This window comes from Lepus europaeus, chromosome 5 (genome assembly GCF_033115175.1).
Source record: "Lepus europaeus isolate LE1 chromosome 5, mLepTim1.pri, whole genome shotgun sequence".
Lineage (NCBI taxonomy): Eukaryota > Metazoa > Chordata > Mammalia > Lagomorpha > Leporidae > Lepus > Lepus europaeus.
In genome coordinates, this window is record NC_084831.1 from 147,017,918 (window position 1) to 147,040,554 (window position 22,637).

Consider the following 22,637-nt stretch of genomic DNA (forward strand, 5'->3'; position numbering starts at 1 on the left):
AACTTTGTAAGTCTTACCAACTGTTGATTGCTTTTCAACACACTGTAGTGTATTTGTCAGGATTCTCCAGAGAAAGAGAACCAATAAGGGAGTTAGCTATCTGTCAGTCATATATGAGGCATTGAATCACATGGCTGTAGAAGCTGAGACGTCCCACAGTCGGCCTCTTGCAAGGTGAAGATCCTGGAGAGCCAGTAATGTAGCTCCAGGCTAATCCTAAAGGCGTGACAACTGGGAACCAGTGATTTGAGTTGAGGCTGAGGCTGAGGCTGAAGTGACTGTCCGAGGGCAGGAGAAAACCGATGTCTCAGCTGGGGGAGAAGGTGAAGGTGAATTTGCCCACACTCTGCTCTTTTGGTTTTACTTGGTTTACTGATTGAAATGCTAATCTTTGTCAGAAATACTCTAACAGCAATCAAGCTGATCCATGAAATTAATCCAATCATTAATTGTGTTAGAAAGTTGAATAGAACTAAGTCTTACAGAAGAAGTGGTCTGGGGCTGGCGTTGTGGTTTAGTGGGTAAAACTGCTGCTTGTGATGTTGGCATCCCATATGGGCTCCAGGTTCGAGTTCTGGCTGCTTCACTTCCCATCCAGCCCCCTGTTAATGTGCTTGGGAAAGCATCGGAAGATGACCCACATGCTTGGGCCCCTGCACCCATGTGGGAGATCTGGAAGCAGCTCCTGGCTCCTGGCCTTGGCCTGGTCCAGCCCGGGCCGTTGTGGACATTTGGGGAGTGAACCACTGGATGGAAGATCTCTCTTTCTCTCCCTATCTTTCTCTGTAACTCTGCCTTTCAAATAAATAAATAAATAAATAAATAAATATTTAAAGAAAAAAAAAGAAGAGGAAGTGGTCTGTCAGACAGTGTTGAAGGTGAGCAGAATAAAATATAGAGAGTTTACTCATCATTTGAATTTCTTTGAATCGTCTCTACTTACCTGTGTTCATTTTTCTTTCTATATTGAATTTAGGGATCTCTTACACTTTCTGAAAGTTTATTGTTATTTTGTAATAACTCCAACCTTTCCCCAGTCTGACATGTGTTCCTTTTTTTTTTTTTTAAAGATTTTATTTGAAAGACAGAGTTACAGAGAGAGAAAGGTCTTCCATCCGCTGGTTCACTCCCCAGATGGCCAGAATGGCTGGAGCTGAGCTGATCAGAAGCCAGGAGCCTCTTTCGGGTTTCCCATGCTGGTTCAAGGCCCCAAGGACCTGGACCATCCTCCACTATGCTCCCAGGCCACAGTAGAGAGCTGGATTGGAAGTAGAGTGGCTGGGACTTGAATTGGCATCCATATGGGATACTGGCGCTGCAGCGTGGTAGCTTAACCCCCTGTGCCACAGCGCTGGCCTCGTGTTTCCCTTTAAAAAAGTTTCTAAACAGATTTTTAAGTAATGTAGTCAGATTTGTAATCCTTTTCTTTTCTTTTTTTTTGTTTAAAGATTTCTTTATTTGAAATGGAGAGATACAGAAAGAGGGATATACAGAGAGAGAGAGAGAAAGAACAGGTAGCAGCTGATTCACAGCCAAATGGCTGCAACACCAGGGCTGGGCCAGGTGGAAGCCAAGAGTTTCTTCCAGGTCTCCCATGTGGGTGCAGGGGCCCAAAGACTTGGGCCATCCTCTGCCGCCTTCCCAGGTGCATCAACAGGGAGCTGGATTGGACGTGCAACAGCCTGGACTTGAACCAGTGCCCCGATGGGATGACTGTACTGCAGGCAGTGGCTTAACCCTCTATGCCACAGCTCTGGCATATTTTATGAGAGAGAGTGAAAGGGGGGGAGAGAGAAAGAGAAAACAAATGCCGACAGCTGATGAGGCTGGGCTGAAGAAAGAAGTGGCGAATTCAGTCTGAGTCTTCCATGTGGGTGGCAGGAATCCAAGTAGTTCGGCTGTCATGCACTGCTTATCGGGGTGCACGTTAGCAGTCAGCTGGAATTGGAAGCAGAGCTGGGCCTGAAACTCGGGCTTTCTGATGGAGGGTGATGCTCGCTGTGCCAGTTGTCTACCCCCTGACTGACTTTTTAAAAAAATTAAAAGGTAGAGCTTTACCTACTATGCCACAGTGCCTAAACCATCTTTTTTTAAAAAAAGATTTATGTACTTATTTGAAAGGCAGAGTTACAGAGAGGCAAAGGCAGAGAAAGACAGTGAAGGTCTTCAGTGCTCTGGTTCACTCCCCAAATGGTTGTGATGGCAGGTGCTTGGCTGATCCGAAGCCAGGAGCTTCTTCCTGGTCTCCCACGTGGGTTCAGAGGCCCAAGCACTTGGGCCATCTTCTGCTGCTTTTTTAGGCTGTAGCAGAGAGCTGGATTGGAAGTAGAGCATCTGGGTTTCGAACCAGCACCCATATGAAATGCCGACACTATAGGTGGTAGCTTTACCCACTGTGCCACAGCACTGCTCCCAGCCTAAACCACTTTTTAAAAACTATTTATTATTTGAAAGACACAGGCAGAGGCCGGCGCCGTGGCTCAACAGGCTAATCCTCTGCCTGTGGCGCCGGCACCCCGGATTCTAGTCCCTGTTAGGGTGCCGGATTATGTCCTGGTTGTTCCTCTTCCAGTCCAGCTCTCTGCTGTGGCCCGGGAAGGCAGTGGAGGATGGCTCAGGTGCTTGGTTCATTCTCCAAATGGCCACAATAGCCAGAGCTAGGCCAGACTGAAGCTAGGAAGCCAGCAGCCAGGAGCCCCAACTGGGTCTCCCCCATGCATGCAGGGTCCCAAGCACTTTGGCCTTCCTCTGCTGCTTTCCCAGGAGCATCAGCAGGGAGCGAGATCGGAAGTGGAGCGGCCCAGATTCTAACCGGTATCCACCTGGAATGCTGGTGCTGTAGGCGGTGGCTTAACCTCCTCTGTCATATTGCCGGCCCCTCAGCTGGGTTCGTAGGTGTTTTCTCATGACTGAATTTGGGTTGTGCATTTTAGTTAGGGATGCTGTGACCTCCCTCAGTACTTAACTTCAAGAGGTACTTTAAATTGTTAAGGGGGCTCTTGGTTTTTGTCCTGCAGAATTCCTCTCTGTCCTGTATTCTGGGTCTGTCTTACATTTTCCTCCCTCCCTCCCTGTGCTGTTTTCTTTCTCTTACTTTCTGTCTCTGCAGAGTGACAGAGAGAGAGGGAGAGAGAAAACAGAAACAAAGTGAGCTTCCATCTGCTGGTTCACTTCCCGAAAGGCTGCAACCAATGGGGTTGGCCAGGCTAAAGTCAGGGTCTCCCCGCATGGGTGGCAAGACTCATTGAGCCGTGATCTGCTGCCTTCCCAGGATGCATTAACAAGAAGCTGGATCAGGAGTGGCTTGGAACTCAAAACTGGCCATGTGATATGGAATCTGGGAACGTTCTGTGCCATATGCCTGCCCTGTTTTAGGTGTTTCTGTGAAAAGTTTAAAATATTCTTGTAGCTCATTTGTAATCTGCTTGAAGTTGATTGATTATTTTTAAAAGATTTCTTTTTTTTTTTTTTAAAGATTTGTTTGTTTATTTTAAAGGCATAGTTACAGAGAGGCAGAGAGAGAGAGAGAGAGAGAGAAAATCTTCCATCCACTGGTTCAGTCCCAAAATGGCTGTAACAGCAGGAGTTGTGCCAGTCTGAAGCCAGGAGCCAGGAGCTTCTGGGTATCCCACACGGGTGCAGGGGCCAAGGACTTGGGCCATCTTCTGTTTTCCTAGTCCATAGCAGAGAACTGGATCAGTAGAGCTGCTGGGACTCACTTGAATTGGTGCCCATATAGGATGCTGGCATGGGGGAGTGGTGGCTTTGCCTGCTATGCTACAACTCCTAAACCATTTTTAAAAAAAATATATATTTGAAAGACAATGCCGGGGCTGGGGGCAGGGGAGATAGATCGATTGGTCTTTTGTGGGAGGTAGTTTCCACTTACTCTCTGTTCATTCCCCAAACTGCCACAGTGGTCAGGACTGGGCAATACTAGTTGATGTAGTTTTTTAAAAAAGATTTTATTTGTTTATTTGAAAGGTAGAGTTACAGAGAGAAAGGGAGAGAGAGAGAGAGAGAGAGAGATAGCTTCCATCCACTGATTTCACTCTCTCAATAGCCACAACCTGCTAGAGGTGGGATAGGCCAAAGTCAGGAGCCAGGAACTCTATCCAGGTCTCTCTCATAGGTGGCAGGGGCTTAAGCCCTTGGGTCATCTTCTGCTGCTTTCCCAGACACATTAGCAGGAAGCTGAATCAGTAGAGCAGCTGAGACTCAAGCAGCACTCATATGGATTGCTGGCATTGCAGGTGGCACCTTAACCTTCTGTGCCACAGTATTGGCCCTAACAGGTGATATAATTTTGATACTTTAAATATTTAATAATAAATTTCTTCCCTTCTGTGTACATCTTTTGTGAATATCCAACTTTACGATGATGTTAAAGAAGCATTTTTCGTGGTACATTGTAGTTAGGATTTGGATTCTTTTAAAAAAAAAAGATTTATTCATTATTTATTTAGAAGTCAGAATTTATTTAGAAGTCAGAGAGAAAGGAGAAAGAGAGAGAGAGAACTTCTAACTGCTAGTTCACTCTCCCAAATGGCTGCAACAGCTGGGGTCTGGGCCAGATTGAAGCCAGGAGTCTGGAACCCCATCCAGGTCTCCCATGTGAGTGCAGGGACTCCAGGACTTGGGCAGTCTTCTCTGCTTTCCCAGCACATCAGTAGGGAGCTGGATCAGAAGCAGAGCAGCCGGGAGTTGAGCTGGAGACCATACAGGATGCTAGCTTTGCCAAGACAGCTTAATCCGCTGTGCCACAGTGCCGGCCCCAGGATTTGGATTCTGAAGCTAGATTGAGTTCACTTGCTACCGGTGTTATCATTTCCTGCTAGGTAACCTTAAGCAAATTATTTAACATGTCAGTGAGTGTCTTCGTATTTGGGATAATCTGAGGATCTACCTGAGAGGGTTACTCTACCAGTTTAGAAGCTAATACATGTAAAAGAGGGCAGTCCTTGGCACATGAGATACTGAGTGAATGTTGTTAATTTCTTATTTAAGCTGTTGTAAGTCTATGGACTTATTCCTAATGTTTCCTACTCTGCTTGCTGGTTTGCCTTTTTTTTTTTTTTTTTTTTTCTTCTTTTTTTACTTGATCTTGGACCACCCTGCTTTCTTACTAGTCCTGGAAACAAGTACTGCTGTATATATTTTCTGTATTTCCTGCTCAATTTGTAGCTGATAATAATGATCTTTTATCTTTAAAAAATGTTTTGGTGTAAAAAATTAAGTAGTCATTAAGATTGTTTTCCATTTTTTTTGTGTGAAACTCACAAATACATAATAGATTTTTTGCTTGTAAAATTACTGGCAATTGTTCTTGTTATCATCTGAATTACTGTGCCCTAGGAAAAAATGGTATTTTCCACTTTCAGTTATTTCAAGTGATGCCTAGAGGTGTACTTGTCTTTAAAGAGGTGCTCGTATGTCCTTGGCCATCTAAATCAGATTCTTAAATAGGGCTGTTCACATTGTTTACTAGACAGCCTTTTTCCCTTGGCCCTGGTGGGGCACAGAAGCTTGTAACACAGATGATCTAAAAATTATATCTGGCAGATATTCGTGTTTCCAAAATGTTGGAAGAAGGTATCCATTATTATTATAGGCACCTGTATGCAGGGCTTTATCATTTTTCTCAAGGATTGTTCCTGTGCTGCATGTGTTGCTGCTGTGTGCTTTAGGCAAGTTACTGAGATATTTTCCTATATAAAGTGAGGGTAGAGGAGTTACAACAGAATCACTTAAAATAGCTAAGTGACTTGCCAGGTTGTTTCTAGTTCTAAAATGTGTTACAAAGATACGTGGGTTTCTGTTTTAACTCCACACATGTTTTCCTGGAGATTATAGTATTCTGCAAAGTTGTATGCTAAAAATAAATTTTGGACTAAAATAGTGCTGGTGCTGATGTCTCAGAACCTGTAGAATTTTGTAGCCATAGCTTTTGGAAGAAAAGAGTAACAATCCCAGTAAGAACATTGGTGTAGTGTTTATGGACATCTGCACATAAAAATTGTAGTCATTTAATGGTGTATCTTCCTGTTTAATGTTGGTTTTTAAAGACATTTGCTTGTAAAAGATTGATTTCCTTAGAATTAAAAATATAATTCAGTGGTAGCCATCTTCATCAATCAAAAATTACTTTAAATAAATGCTGAAAAATACCTTCAACTTCCTGATTTGCTTAGAATTTCTACTTCAAATTGTGAGAAGGCCTTCTCTAAATCACTTCAAAACAGAAATACGTTGGAGACAAATTGCAAATTCCTTTTGCTAGGATTATTTAATTTTATGTCCTCAGCATAGTTTTAAAATTTCTTTATTTTTTTAGTTTTTGTGAATGTAATGAATGTCTGTTGGTCTTTTTTTTTTTTTTTTTTTTTTCTTAAGATTTATTTGTTTGAAAGGCAGAGTTACAGAGAGGCAGAGGCAAAGAGAGAGTTCTTCGATCTGCTGGTTCACTCCCCAAATGGCTACAACAGCTGGAGCTGCACCTATCCAAAACCAGGAGCTTCTTCTGGGTCTCTCACGTAGATGCAGGGACCGAAGCACTTGGGCCATCTCCTGCTTTGCCAGGCCATAGCAGAGAGCTGGACTGGAAGTGGAGAAGCCAGGACTCGAACCAGTTTCCCAGGAATTGAACCAGTGTCCATATGGGATGCCGGCACTGTAAGCGGCAGATTTACCAGTTACGCCACAGCGCTGGCCCTGTTTGTTGGTCTCTTATGGTTTTGGTTTTTATCTTCTAAATTAATGATATTGAACAGTTTCTTATTTCTTCATACATTTTTGAAGACAAGAGAAAACTTGAATTTACTCAGAAGAGTTTCTTCTTACATTGATTATTTAATAGGTCCATTTAATCAAGAGATTATATTGAGATGTGAAACCAAGATTAGAAGTCCAGTGAGGTACCTCCTTATCAAAGCATTATACTTAAAAGACAAAAAATGCTTCCTCAGTATTTGAAAATACATTTTTATTACTAATAAAGAAAAAGGAATATAGAGCAAAGTTAACATGGAGGTCCACAAACTCTGGAGTCATTGGTAAATTTCAGTGACCTGTTGACTTTCCAGTCTGGTATGAATAATACACTGGTGTGTGTCTTTTTCTCCCCAGTGAACTGGAAGATGACTTACTTGGAGAAGATTTGCTATCTGGAAAAAAGGTAAGAAGTAGAGGTCCTTTTGAAACAAAATGGTAGTTATTTTACTATACTTGGAATGTGGGAATACATTGCTTAAATATGGGATGTGTTACTAAGAAGTTGGGTGTAGACTACATTTTTGTAAATTGGTTTATTTTTTAATTGCACAAAGAGTTGATTGTTTAATCTGTTAAATACTGTGAAGCAAATCCTTAAAAGTTCAGCTGTATCCAAGGCAGTCTAGTGGGTATTGAATTTGTGATAGTAGTGTGGTAAAATTACTCCTTGCCCTAAAAGAATGTGATATTTGGAGTTTAATATTTTGCATACTGGGTCAAGAATTTATTTTTGGGAGGTGTTCAGAACCATGCATTAAGATGAACAAGCTTAAGCATAACATTCCCCAAGAAAGTCTAAAACCTAGTGTAGATTTTTCAAATCTCTTTGATCACTAAAGCTTTGTAGCAGTTACCTTTTTTATTTTACGTTCAACTTTTTTTTTTTTTTTTTAAAGATTTATGTATTTATTTGAAAGGCAGAGTTACAGAGAGGCAGAGGCAGAGGCAGAGAGAGAGTCAGTGGTCTTCCATCTGCCAGTTCACTCCCCAAATGGCTTCACTGGCCGGAGCTGGGCCAATCCAAAGCCAGGAGCTTCTTCTGGGTCTCCCATGTGGGTGCAGCGGCCTAAGGACTTAGGCCATTCTCTGCTGCTTTTCAGGCCATAGCAGAGAGCTGGATCGGAAGTGGAGCAGCTGGGACTCAAACTGGCGCCCATATGGGATGCTGGCATTGCAGGAGGCAGTTTTACTCGCTATGCCACAGTGCCAGCCCCAGCAGTTACCATTAATGTGTGTATATCTATATGTTGTATGTGTGTGTATGTGTGTGTATTTAAAAAGTTATGATGACTGTTCACTACAGTTATACTCAAGCTCATTATACTTTTAGGTTGAGATATTTCAAATCTTTGACTTATCACAACCAATTAGATTGCCCTTTTAATTTCATTTGCAATATTTTTGTGAAAAAATCATTTTTTATTTGAGAAGCAGAGAGAGAGAGAGAGGTATATCTAAAATATATGGGTTCACTTTTCAAATGTGCACACTAGCCAGTGCTGAGCTAGGGAGAAGCAAAGGGCCCAGAGCTCCTTGTGGGACGGAGGGACCCAAGTACATATACCCTCAACTTCTGTCTCCTTGGGTACACATTAACAGGAAGCTGGATCGGAAGCCAAGTAGCTGGTGCTTTGAACCAAGCACTGCAATGTGGGATGTAGGTGTCCCAATTGGATTTTTTTTTTCTAAGATTTATTCATTTACTTAAGATATAGTTAGAGAGAGACAGACAGAGAGAGATGTTCCATCCGCAGTTTATTCTCCAAATGGCAGCAACAGCTGGAGCTGAGTGTATCCTAAGCCAGGAGCCAGGACCTTCTTCCAGTTCTTCCACATGGATGCAGGGGCCAAAGCATTTGGGCCATCCAACACTGCTTTCCTAGGCCATAGCAAGGAACTGGATTGGAAGTAGAGCAGCTGTCACTCGACTGGTGCCCATATGGGATGCCAGTTCTGCAGGTGGAGGCTTAGCCTACTACACTACAGTGTTGGCCCCTGTAATTCTCTCTCTCCCTTTTTTTCTTTGCCCCTTCTGGGTCTCCCATGTGGTTGCAGGGGCCCAAGGATTGGGCCATCTTGTACTCCTTTCCCAGGCCACAGCAGAGAGCTATCTGGATTGGAAATGGAGCAGCAGGAACTAGAACCGGTGTCCGTATGGGATGCCGGCACTGCAGGTGGTGGCTTTACCCACTACGCCACAGCACCAGCCCCTGTAATTTTCCTTTTATATACCTGTGTCCTTGTCTTGTAAAGACTTTGCTCAGGACTCTAATCAAAAAAGATGGAATGCACTATTTGATTTGGATATAATACTGACTGTTGTGGGGAAGTAATCTCTTTTTTAGACGAGTTGATTTTTGTGCTTGATCACATTTCAGTGGTTATGAAGCTTTCTGACTGTCTCAGTGGGAGAGACCCTTCATCTGCTTTAGGTATTCAGGAGCTTGTCTACTTTGCAGCAGTCTGTTACCTTCTCATTTCCTGACATAGAAGAAATACGTTGTGCTTTAGAGGAGTCAAAGTGTTCAGAATGTAAGAAAGTTTAAAACTCTCATAGCTGTTTGCCACTTGCACTTTCCCCATATATTTCAATTATTTTCAGAGTTAATTTGCTTTTTAAAATGTCCAGTTTTTATTGTAAAGAATTTTTTTTTAAGCGGTAGACACACACACACACACACACACAGTGCAATCACGAGCTTCCAGCTGTTGTTTCACTCCTGAAATGTCCGTAATGACCTGGGCTGTCCAAAGCCAGAAGCCAAGAACTCCATCCATAATTTCCTCATGGCTGGCAGGGACCCAACTACTTGAGCCCATCAGCTGCTGCCTCATAGGGAATGCATTAGTAAGAAGATGAATTTGGAAGTGGAGCTGGTGCTGAACAGACAGTTTCATATAGGATGTGAGTGTTCTCACTGCGAAACCAAAGGCCTGACCCTCTTTAAAAGATTTATTTATTTGAAAGTCAGAGTTACAGAGAGAGAGAGAGAGAGAGAGAGATACCTTCCATCATCTAATTCACTCCCCAAGTGGCCGCGATGGCTGGAGCTGGGCTAATCTGAAGCCAGGAGTTAGGAGCTTCTTCTAGTCTCCCATGTGGATCCAGGTGCCCAAGGATTTAGGCCATCTTCCACTTTTTCCCCAGGCTATTTGGGATGCTGGCTCAACAGGTGGTGGCTTTACCTGCTACGTCACAGTGCCAGCCCCGGTTTAGTTTCTTTTTATTTGATTTCTAGTACCACTGCATCTTCTTTTCAGATACCACCAAATTTATTGATTGAGTCTGTGACTAGAATTCATAATATGGGTGCATTGGCACTGCTTCTCCTCTGCCCACTGGTGTTCTTTGTGCACGGATAGGCCAGTGTCTGGGAGACTCCTAGTGCACCAGTGGCTACAGGGAGGCACAGACATCAGATAACCAGGGGCAGGTACCTCTGTGTTGGGAAGGGAGGTTTTTAGGATCAAGTGTTTTTTTGTTTTTTTAAATGTAAAGGCAGAGTTACTGGGCAGGGGTGTGGATGGGAGATATTTATAGAGATCTTATATCTGCTGACTCACTCTCAGAAGGCTGCAGTGGCCAGGGCTGGACCAGGCCAAAACCAGAAGCCTGTAACTGCATCCAGATCTCCCATGTGGGTGGCAGGGGCCCAAGTACTTGAGCCGTCTTCTGCTGCTTCCTCAGGCACATTAGCAGGGAGTTGGATCAGAAGTGGAGCAGCTGGAACTCAAACCGGTGCTCAAATGGGATGCCACTGTTGGAGGTGGCAGCGTAATCTGCTGGTGCTGCAGTGCTAGAGTCAAGTTTTAAATATATGATCAACATGCAAGACTGCCAGTTTAGGGTGCAGCTGGCTGGTGTGACCCAGTTACAGTTTTAAAATGTGGGATGATGTTGAGAAAGAATTTGGCTGCCACTTTGTAATTCTTTCTTTGGCTTTTGTATTTCACTTCTGCATCCAATAGTCGTGGTCAGGTATTCTTATGGTACATGAGGTAGTCTCTCTTATCTTTGCCAGTTTTGGGAAATATTTGTGGAACCATTTTCTCCCATTTTAATTTCATTTATTTGAGAAGGAGAGAGCAGAAGTGCTACCTCTCATCTGCTGACTAAGCTCCCAGTGGCCTGGGGTCAGAGCATCTATCTGGGAATGTAATCCATATCTCCTGTGTGAGTGACTACCCCATTTCTTTATCCATCACCTCTGCCTCCCCAGGTCTGCATTATCAGGAAGCTGGAGTCAGGAGTTGGAGCCAGGAACTGAAACCAGATACTGTGATGACGGACATGAATGTCTTAACGAATGTCCCAACTAGTGTCCATCTTAACTAGTGTCCATCACCCTGTCCTTTCTCACCAGTGTTGAACTCCTGATGTCCCTTACCATTCTCTCTCTCCCCCTCCCTTTCTTCATTCATTCCTCCCTTCCTTCTCTTTCTTTCTTTCTTTTTTTAAATTTATTTATTTATTGGAAAGGCAGAGAGAGAGAGAGAGAGAGAGAGAGGTGTCTTCCATCTGCTGGTTCACTCCCCACTGCAGTGGTTGGAGCTGGGCTGATCCAAAGCCAGGAGCCAGGAGCTTCTTCCAGATCACCCTCCTGGGTGCAGGGGCCCAAGGACTTGGGCCATTTTCTACTGCTTTGCCAGGCCACAGCAGAGAGATGGATCAGAAGTGGAGCAGCCAGAACTGGAACTGGCACCCATATGGGATGCTGGCTCTGCAGGCAGTGGATTTACCCACTATGCCACAGTGCCGGCCCTGCCATTCTTCTTCTTTACTGCATACTTCTGTCCCTATGGGAGGAACAACCTATCTTTTTAACTAGATTGGGAGAAAGGCTCTCAGTAGCATCCATGGCCACATTGACTTCCTCTCCTGGGATCTGATGCCTTTCTTTCCTGCAGACCAATCACTATTCCAACCTCAATTGAAGGAACAGTTCACCCAACCTCACTGGAATGTGCTGAAAATCAACTTTGTCTCCAGGGTTCAGCCCAATTTTCTGTGAAGTGGTTATTTGTTTTGTTTCCTGTGTCTGTTACTCAGTAGGTTCAGAATTGAGAAAGAAGGTGAACACTGAAAAAGTACAATTTGACAGCTGTAAGGGCCCACTACAATATGTATTCCTTCGTCTGTGTGTGTGTGTGTTTGGAACAATTTCCTGAATTGGACTGGTATGCCCATGGCAGACTGGCTCATACTTGGTAGTGGCATTCATTTTGCTCTCAAAGCTGGCACATTCTGGATGGCAGATTATATAGTCAATTAACAGAAACTTCATTTTCGGTTTGTTAAGCTCTCTGTTATAAAGTCCATCCTTCCTTCTTCAGGGAAACCAACTTAATGACCATTGTTCACTTTATTTTTTGTTGCAATGCCGATGATTAGGTGGAATCCCTTGGACTAATAAATACTAGTAAGATTATTTTTGTCAGTCTAAAGTATTGTAATAAAGAATATAAAGTCAGGTTTGGGAAGCCTGTTTTTAATAAGATGTAGATGCCAGAACAAGACTGTTTTATTGTGAAATAGAAATCCAAGTCCTTTTTTTGTCTTTGATTTTTAAAAATATGTGTGTCTGTGTGAGTGTGTGTCACTTTGTGCTGTAGAAGGGGAGTAGTAATTTATATATGCCACTTATACATATAAATAAATGATTTTTTTACATAGGGCCAGGAAGTGTAATATATCCCCTTCCCCCAGTGTAAGCTATTGTAATGTACTTAACATAGCAAACCTGAAATTTTTGACAGAATTGCTAGTCTTCCTCTGCTTACTGATTGTATAAATACATTGTACAATGAAGAACAGCTATGAAGAACTGAACTGCTTACATTTTTATATGTGATTTGTCTTGGAAAAACCAAAATTGTTATTTAGTTTGGTGATCCAGTTACCTAAAATTTGCTCATTTCTGAAATACGTTTTCAATGTTAGGTCTTACAGTCACACTTTAAGCAAACCATCCTTTTTTTTTTTGTGCATGATAACTAAAAAATTACTTGTAAGGCTCCACCAAAACCCTCATAGCTTTTCCTTCTTTGTTTAATTAGAATAAATGTGATCACTACGCTTGCTGCTTCTATATGTGGCTGTGACATCTAAACCTGAGTCTGGGGGCGGTAGTTAGTATGCCATATGCAGAGTCGCTTGATCATCCACTGGGGATCTCAAACTAGGAGAATCTTTTGGATGGCAAGTGTGCTAATAACATTAAGTTACAAACATTCCAGTCAATGTAGTTTTGCATTTTTGTAATAAGTCTTTTTATTGAAGTGACATGTATTAATTAGATTTTTTATTTTAATTAGAATCAGTCGGATTTGTCAGATGAAGAGCTAAATGATGATCTTTTACAAAGTGATAATGAAGATGAAGAAAATTTCAGGTACTCAGTATTAACTCATTAAATGATCTTTAAATTGATGGGAATTGTTTTTAGCTTATAATGGAATATAATTGAGTAATATGTTATATCTTTAACATGTGGCTACATTCTAAACAAGATATTAGTGGAAGCCATATGTATTTTGTAAACAGATCAGCTGTTTAAGGTTGACACAAGTCTTATATTTAATTATGTCTGCGTTCTATTTAGTCAGTACTAATCTTTTAAAGAGGATGATGGCTGTGTACTCTTAAACTGTTCATTGCAGTTTGATGTTGCTGCTTTTTTTTTAAAAACAGTTGTTATATACATACCTGTTGGATAAATTACTGTTTTGGAAATGCTTTTGTACCTTAGCCTCTATTTGACTATCTGAATACAATGAGTATCTTTCTGTTGACATAGTAAACTATATTATAAGAGGAAATATATTTATTATATTCTGGTAGGTAGAATTCTTTGAATTTTATGAGGAAACACCAGGAAAATGTGAACATACTACTTGGTTATAAATGTAATTAATAAAAATATACCATATATTTGTAAGAGGTTTTTTAATATAGAATAATTTTCACCGGTAAAAATTGCTTTAAGTTATTTACCAGTTACATAAATTTCCCAATTTCGTTAGTTGACATTGTATTTTCATCTTTTAGTTAGGATGCCCTTGACATATTTCTTGAGATTTTTAGCCATGGTGTTTTTGGTGTAATCCATTTTTTTGTTAGGATTGGGTACTGAATATTTATAAACATAGAGTTATCTGCACAAACAATCTTGTTTCTAAAGCTTTACCTTGTATGTTTTCCTGGCATTTTGCTGTTGTGATTGTTTTGCAGTTTTAAAACACTCTTTTAAATTTTTTTAAGAGCTATTTATTTGAAAGACAGAGGGAGATATAGAGACAGGAGAGATCTTCCATCTGTTGGTTTACTCCCTGGATGGCTGCAGCAGTCAGGGCTGGGCCAGCCTGAAGCCAGGAGCCCAGAACTTCATCTCATCTTCCCCATGAGTGTGGCAGGGGCCCAAATACTCGGGCCATCGTCTGCCTTCCCAGGAGCGTTAGCCAGAAGCTGGATTAGAAGCAGAGCGGGGGCCGGCGCTGTAGCATATTGGGTTAAGCTTTTGCCTGTGGTGCCAGTATCCCATATTGGATCAGGTTCATGTCCTGGCTGCTCCTCTTCTGATCCAACTCTGGTAATGGCCTGGGAAAGCAGTGGAAGATGCACCCCTGTGAGGCACCCAGAGGAAGCTTTGGATCCTGGCTTTGGATCAACCCAGCTCCAGCTGTCGAGCCCATTTGGATAGAAGACCTCTCTCTCTGTCTCTCTTTCTAACTCTGCCTCTCAAATAAATAAATAAATCTTAAAAAAAAAAAAAAAAAAAAAAAAAAAAAGGCAGAGCAGCTGGGTCTTGAACTGGCACTCCAGTGTGGGATGTCGATGTCTCAAGTGGCGGCTTAACCCACTGTGCCACGGTGCTGGTCCCTCTGTTACTTTACTCAGAAGTTATGAATGATTTTAAAAAGGTATTTGTCATTACAATAACTTTTTTTGACTGTTGAAATGTATTTCACAAAGCTTTTTTACATTTTGAGTTTTTGAACAAGAGTTTGCAGTTTGCTTCATAGTTTAAAAAAAAAACAACAAAATTCTTCCTAAATTTCCAACAGTGCTCCAACATCTGCTCATAGGATAATACCTTTGTTTTTACTTCAGAATCTTAGTAAACGCTGTCATTTTGTCACCGGAGAAAATTAACAATGCAAGAAAGAATTCAGGCATGAGAGAGAGTGAAGTGATAAGGTTTTACTGGGGATAGGGCATCTGTCAGAATGCAAGGGATAGGGAGAGAGGCAGAGGGCTGAGCATGCAGTCTGTTTGGACTCCCTAGGTGGTTTTTTTTTTTTTTTTTTACAGGTAGAGTTATACAGTGAGAGAGAGACAGAGAGAAAGGTCTTCCTTTTCCATTGGTTTACCCCCCAGATGGCTGCTAAGGCCAGTGCACTGCACCTATCCAAAGCCAGGAGCCAGGTGCTTCCTCCTGGTCTCCCATGTGGGTACATGGCCCAAGCACTTGGGCCATCCTCCACTGCCTTCCCAGGCCACAGCAGAGAGCTGGACTGGAAGAGGAGTAGCTGGGACAGAACCGGTGCCCCAACTGGTACTAGAACCCGGTGTGCCGGTGCCACAGGTGGAGGATTAGCCTAGTGAGCCTCGGCGCCGGCCAGACTCCCTAGGTTTTTAGGGGAGCCTGTTTACTCACCTCCCCCTCTCCTCTTGGACGAAGGATGGGAGTCATAGAGGAAGGGTTTGTTGGGTGAAAATTGGCAAATTCCTTCCCAGATTTGCTGGCGTGTCTTTCTTGGACTTGGCTAATCAGACCTGCTTCCTCATCTGATTAAGTTGGCTCTTGGGGTTGGTTAAGCAGCAGGTGATGGTAAGTGGAGGCGCTCTGTGGTTCTGGATCAGCACATGGAGCCTTGCTGTATGCCTTGAGTTTATTGAGTTTACTGGCTCAGTGACATAAACAGTATGAGTTTGCAGAACTGACTCACTGTAACATATTGAGCTTTGTTTTCTCTCGTTGTTGGAGTAACTGCATTTATCAATGACTAGAATAACTTCAGCTAATTTATGTCATGATATAGTATTGAGCTCTACTCTCCTTGCATTCCTTTCTTTATGTTTTTTCCTTTCTAGCTCTCAGGGTGTCAAAATTAGCCTGAATGCCACATCTGGCATGGTTACATCATTTGAACTGTCTGACAACACTAATGACCAATCTGGAGAGCAGGAGTCTGAGTACGAGCAAGGCGAGGATGAACTGGTTTACCACAAGTCTGATCGATCAGAACTGTATTCTCAAGAGTACCCAGAAGAAGGACAGTATGAAGGCCAAGATGCTGAGTTGACAGAAGACCAAATAGAGTATGTGGAAGAGCCCGAGGAGGAACAGCTTTACAATGATGAAGTGTTGGACATCGAGATCAACGAGCCTTTAGATGAATTTACCGTGAGTCTTTGCCCCTTTGTATGAGCAAGATAACTAGGCTTCTGGCACATTGCTCCTAGACTGATCTGAAATCTGTTTCCCTCCCTTGGGAGGGAGGGAAATTAGACCTTATTATCACTGTCTGCCAGTTTCTTTATCTGAGCTATGACAAAGTTTGTGTTGACAGCTTGTTTGGCCAGAGGTAATGCTCCTTTGTCATTCTGCAAGGCTGCAAAGAATCGTGACCTTGAGAATTGCACCCTAAGGAAGAAAACAGCTTTGTGTGTTGGAGATATACTGTGAATTGTTAGAAGTACTTAATGCAGAGCTTTTATCCAGGCTTTAGACAAGATCTGATAAAGTCCTTCTAAGGTGAAAAGATTATTGACCTGCTAAAGACATCTTTAAGGTGCTAATATTCCAAAGTGATTGATGTCCTGTTCATTCATCCTTTTTGTAACTGAGACCTGTCTAAACCTGAATAAAGAGATTGGAGGTTAGTTTAGGAAATGTCACACATAATTTGTTATATGTAATCAGGAAGCAAAGCTTGTGCTGATTTTTATTTCACAAAGACAGTTTTGTACGTAGTTTTTTCTCTTTAAGTTGAATCATCGTGGAAGGAAAATGTACTAGTGTGTGCTTGCTCATCTGTCTTAATGATTCATCATAAAAGAGATTGATTTTTTTAAAATAAACAATGAAGTTCATGAGGGAACGTGTGATTTCTGTGGATGCAGTGGTATCTTATAATTTCCAGGAACGTGAGAGTCCCATTGAGGTGAAGTGTAAATGGGGCTGCTGGGATGGGGGTGGAAGTGTACAGAATTGACCTGAGAGATTTTCTTTGTAAGAATAGTTCTGCTTTGATCTGTTAATGTTTGTATTCAAAGTATACTTTCACTTGAGAAGCAAGTTCAGGAATTACTGAATTTCTGTTGTTTATATATACAATTTTGAAAAGTATTGTTTATGTGGAACCTTAGTATATTTAATTCCAGTCATGATTGTGTTTAGGTGTCTCAGTAGTTTTAAGATTTGATTCTTTGTGGCGGGCTGCTCCTTAAATTTGGTAATGAAAAAACGAAATGTTTCTGGCTTTCCTAAATAGAATCATGTAACATGCATCACGGGGACTTATTATTCCAATAATGCTGTAATGATTTGTTTTGGAAGTAAGTTCTTCACTAGTGTGGACAGATGTCTTCTGGTTTCCTGGTGTGTTTGTATACTTTGTTAAACTAAGACATTGTCATGGTTGAAAAAAACTCCACAATCTTTCAGTTTATTTTCTAGTTATAGAATCTCATTATTTCTACTACTTATTAGTAAAATAAAATAGGCTAATCTTCTCTGGGGTCTATTCTCCCCTTGTAAATTTAAAAGTTCAACAGTCTTTACCCATGTCCAAGCACTGGGGACACAATACTGCTTAACCATCAAGAGATGACATGTAGGTTACCCATGAACTTAGAACTTAGTGGGACAGATCCCAGTGTGGAAAGTGCTTGATAGACAAGTACATACAAGCCACATGGGCTATATCTCCACTTCGGCATTCTTACAGAGTTTGCTGTAAAGTACACATAGGCCCTGGCTGCAATACAATCCAACAAGATTACCCAATATTTTGTCTCAGATTCACATATTGAAATGTGACATTTTTAAGTACTCATAGTACTCTTCCACATTAAATTGAATTTTTTTCTGAAATACTTTTGCTTAAACGTTAGAAAAGGGTTCTACTGTTATAGAGGACAGTAAACTTTATGTCTTTTTACAAGGAGCATCAGCTTACCTTACTATAACTTGTTAAAGCCATTGGTCATTTTTTTTTATACACTCATCACAGTGGTAGCATCTGAAATGCCCACTTTGGGTAGGAAGAATTACACAGAATTAAACTGAAGTACCACTCCTTTGCCCGGCAGCGGGAGCCTCCGTTACTGTCTTCATAGGCTGTCACTGATATGCGGTTTATTTTTTCATTGTAAGACTCAATGACACATGAGTAGATTGTGTCCCTGTGTACCCAACAGTATTTTAGTTTGGTAAGTAGTTTATTTCACTGGTTTCTTGTCCCAGTTAGGTTTCTTGTCCCCTAGGCTAAATCCAGAACAGATCTCTGAAGTGCATTGTGGAACGGGAACATATTCTCTTTGCTGGAGCTATGTGGAGGGATTTGTGTGTAATTGGGTGCAGAGTCATAAAACCATGGCTTTGTAATTGGGTGAGGCACTGTTCGCTGTAAAAACAGGAGGTCCAAAAGTGTTGGGAGAGCTGATAGCACAACTGGAGTGTTCTTTCCTACTACCCCAGGGTCGGCAAGGCCCTTAGGTTTGTGAATTTTGCGGTGGGTGCTATTCTTGAGATTGAATTGTGGTACCATTTAAAAACTTGTGCTCTTGTATTAGTATGGAATGCGTGTTTTTTAATCAACAAAATATTAGAAAATCATTGGTGTCTTATGTTTTCTGGGGCAGCTTATTAGGACCTGCAAAATTAACATAGGCTGAGATTTCAAAAAACACTGTTCTGTAAAAGCAATTTCAGATTGACATTTATGGAAAGGACAGCAAATTTTTGTTTCTCTTTGGGAATCCAGTGGTAGACTGTGTATTGACTGAACATTTTGGTTATCATCATCTGGCCTTATTTGAAATCTGAATGTTCTGCTACTGGTGAATAATGGGTGCTGATAGTTGTACTTTTTGTTAGGGTGCTTAGTTTCTTCTGGACAGTCAAATGCAGTGTGTTCAGATCATCTTCAGAAGCATTTATGGGAACTGAGGTGATGTGTCAACTTGAGCAGAGCTGCTTTCTTTGGGGATTGTAGTCGACACTCTCAAGATAACATATTGTAGGTGATTAGGGTTATTATGTAGGTGATTCTTTGGAAGGTAGCTTGCCCTATAACCATTTTACTGTTCATTTTTAGCAAGTGGCCAGGGACACTGGGAAGCCCACCTTCACTGAGTAGGATTAGCTCTTCCTATGCCTGTTAGTGATGCCAGTAAGAGCCCTGCCTCTTTGGCTGCTGTGGCAGTCTCCAGTCAGCTTGCCTGCTTGCTTGCTTATGTGTTAATGGATACCTACTCTGATATGCCCCTTACCATTTCATACAAAACCTGAAATTGTCCTTTCATTGAAGGGAAGCATCTCATGGAGGAACCATAGTAAGCCGTGATTTTTTGAGCACTGTTACATTGAACTGTCCATACTTTGGTCGCCTAACAGTCATCACAGAGCTGGACATGATTTCTGCCCTCTTACTGCTACTGAGCTTCTTCATGAGAGCACACGCACCGACTTCTTCGTATGCTTGCTTCTCCTTAGTGTTGATTTGAAGGAGTCCTGGCAGGCAGAAAGCAGAACTCCATGGAGCTAGCCTTAGCTGTGAGGTTAGCATGGTGTGCTTTGTTCGCATTAAAGCATCGAGATTACATTCTAATTTTTTTGCTTAATGCTTTGTGCTCAGTCAAGTAATTCTCATAGTGAAATTCGCTAAAATAATTAAGCATGAGTCATAAAGATGATAAAGTGCCTTTTTTTAAAAATAAAAACACCCAAAGCTGTATGAGAAAAATTTGCTTTCTCTTTAATGGCTGTTAGGATGAAGAATACTTGCAGGCTTATGGTGGGCAACAAGGGCTGCAAGAGCAGGAAGACTATGTTGCTGAAGATGAATTAGATGAGATTACTGAGTCCCAGGTTGCTCCTGAAACTGAAGAGGTATTTGTTTATCTTTTAAAAAGAGTCCAAACATTTGCTGTTTTTTTTTTTTTTGTCTTCCTCATATTTAAAATGAGCATATTTTTAGAATTAGTGAAAAGCTGATGTACCTCCCTTTGAACTGTTAGTGTAGTAAAACCTGGAGCTTTATAGGCTCTGGGAATTGAGCTCTGGTGTGCTGTGATTTCAAAAAGCATGTGCCCTCTAAAGAGCTTTAAATGTTTTGTGGGGGTATGGGTGAAAATCTTTAAGAAGTACGATGTATACCTTAGTGGTTTGAAAGCAGTGCTATAATAATTTAAATTAGTTAACAGTAGTTACCTTGGATCATTATCAGTATTCCAAAGAAAACGTTCAGATTCTCTATATATTTACATGCTGTTTTAGGTGTTGATGAAACAAGCATGATGAAGCTTGATTTTTGTCCTCAAGGAAATTGCAGCCTAATAGAGTAGAGAAGAAAGACACAGAGATCCTTGTGACATACATAATGATAGAAAGAGTGAGGCCAGACACACTGTGAGGTGCTCACCTAGGGAGCCCCGAGGAGGCTTTTGGAAGTGCCAAGGTTGTATGGAAGAGGTAAGCTTCTGCAAGCAGGTCTGGGAAGACTAGACGCTGGAGGGAAGCAGAGGGCAGATCACTGTTGTTCTCTATTAGCAGTGGCTCCTGGGGCCAGACGTTGAACTTCTAGATCATCCTTCAAGGCCTTGGTTTTCTGAGAAAAGTTTTCCTTTTTAGTGTTTCTTCTCAATTTTCCTTAATACCTTTCCCTCTCCTTTTTTTTTTCAAGAGGTTGTAAAAACTGATACTTGCTGCTTAGACCATTTCCTTTAGGTGTTGCACCAAGGATTTAGGAAGTCAGCCCATAACGTGTTTTATTTACTCTCTATTTTTCCAATGGAGATGTGTGATTTTTCTTTCTGTAAAACTAGTCTCAGTCTTGTTCAAGTCTGATAAGGGGTATTCAGGCAAATTTAGGTAAATTTGAGAAGACATTAAAAGGGGGAGGGGAACAGACAAAGGTTGCCCTGGAGATCTTTCAAGGTAAAGCTGAGAGGAAAACCAACGAGTTTGGTGCCCATTAATAACATGCCTTTCTTATTACTTTGTGATATTTTAAAGTTGGAAAATTAGTTTCATTTATTTTCCCCTATAATTTTAGTTTTTTTTTTCCATGACAGTATTTCCTGTAGTTTTCTCTAGTATTGTGTTTATAGCATATTATGGAATGGGGAAAGGTCTTACAGATTTCAATCTTAAAGTGATGTCCAGCAATTTAAACTATTTTATTGTAAAGCGTTTAAAAAAAAATAAGTGTTACCATTGCCTGGGTACCTTCTGAAGGTGTCGGTGTGGCTTATCTGGGTATTTTGACCTTCTATTCCTAAACTCTATTATTAAAATAATAATGGATTACCTTTATTTTCATTGTGAGAGGAGGGGGCAGGAGAAGCAGGAAAGGGGCAGAGCCATAGACAGAGACACAGAGAGAGGGACAAAAGGGGAGGGTATGAATGGGGGCAGGGCATGGTGTCCTGGCTCAGTGGGTAAAGCCACCACCTACAACAGGAGTCCTGAGTCCCAGCCGCTCCACTTCTGATCCAACTCCCTGCTAATTGCCTGGGAAAAGTAGCGGAAGATGGCTCAAGTGCCTAGGTGAGGCTCCTGTTTCCTTGGTTCAGCTTGGCCCAGCCCTGGCCTCTGCAGCCATCTAGGGAGTGAACCAGCAAATGGAAAGTCAATCAGTCAGTCTCTCTCTCTCTCTCTCTCTCTCTCTGACTTTCAAATAAATAAATCTTAAAAAAAAAAAAAAAAAAAAAAAAGGCGGAAGGGCTTTGGAGGGACATTGATAGTGAGATCCAGCCTTTAAAAAATTGAAATCAGACATGTGAGACAGAATACCTCAGATTGACCGAGAAAGGTATCCCATTGAGGGAAAAGTTGAAGTCTTGGTTTTTTACCAATATGAATCTAATATTGATGAAATATTTCAGTGTTAAAAATATATGTGTGATGTGCACATTGCATATACCCCAAACTTGGGTGGGTGGAGAATGTTTTAACCATGTTGTTGTTAGTGTTAGGCCTACATACAAAATAGAAAACTCACCAAATATTAATTAATTTCTCACTAATGTCAAGAAATTATAGAGTACATTTTGGATCTGGTATTAGTTTCACCAGGTAATCAGATACCCGAGATCTTCCAGACTCACTGTACAATTCTGGTTTGGCTGCTCTAGGGTGAAATACAGGAAGGCTAAAGGGAACCTTGCCCACCCTTTAAAGAAAGGCCTATCTCAGGGTTCCCGTACAGCACCCATAAATGTATCATTAATTAAGCCTTTGTCATGTGGCTATACCTAGCAACATGGGAAAGCTGATGTTTTAATTAAGTGACAGTTAAGCTAAAATTGAAGGTTTTGTTCAAAATTTTTTTTCTACTGTATATTTGAAGTCCAGACTTCAATCCAGGTCTCCCACATGGGTGGCAGGGACCCAACCACTTGAGCTGCCTCCCCAGGTTGTGCATTTGCCAGAAGCTGAACGGAAAGTGAAGTGTGTAGGTAGCCCAAGCAGTGTCTTATCTGCTGTACTGAACACCAGCCCTGAGGGTTTTACTATTAAGAAAGTAGGAGAATGTGTAACAATAACAAGTTTTCTCTTCACTCTTGGTATTAGGGTTTTTTCCTTTTTTTTTTTTTTTTAATATTTAAGATTTGATTTGATTTAATTTATTTGAAA

At 41.4% G+C, this 22,637-nt stretch overlaps 1 protein-coding gene across 6 annotated transcripts in view; it reads left to right on the forward strand.

Annotated features, from left to right (window-relative positions):
• Window positions 1–22,637, forward strand: part of RBM33 (RNA binding motif protein 33) — a 149,205-nt gene that overhangs the window by 25,230 nt on the left and 101,338 nt on the right. For 4 of the 6 annotated variants that reach the window (XM_062192913.1, XM_062192915.1, XM_062192917.1 and 1 more), the window contains exons 3-6: window positions 7,126–7,174; window positions 13,087–13,163; window positions 15,866–16,178; window positions 19,770–19,889. In XM_062192913.1, the coding sequence (XP_062048897.1) occupies window positions 7,126–7,174; window positions 13,087–13,163; window positions 15,866–16,178; window positions 19,770–19,889 (559 nt within the window). The remainder of the gene's footprint in view (window positions 1–7,125; window positions 7,175–13,086; window positions 13,164–15,865; window positions 16,179–19,769; window positions 19,890–22,637) is intronic. The other 2 variants (XM_062192918.1, XM_062192919.1) reach the window with 1 other exon arrangement.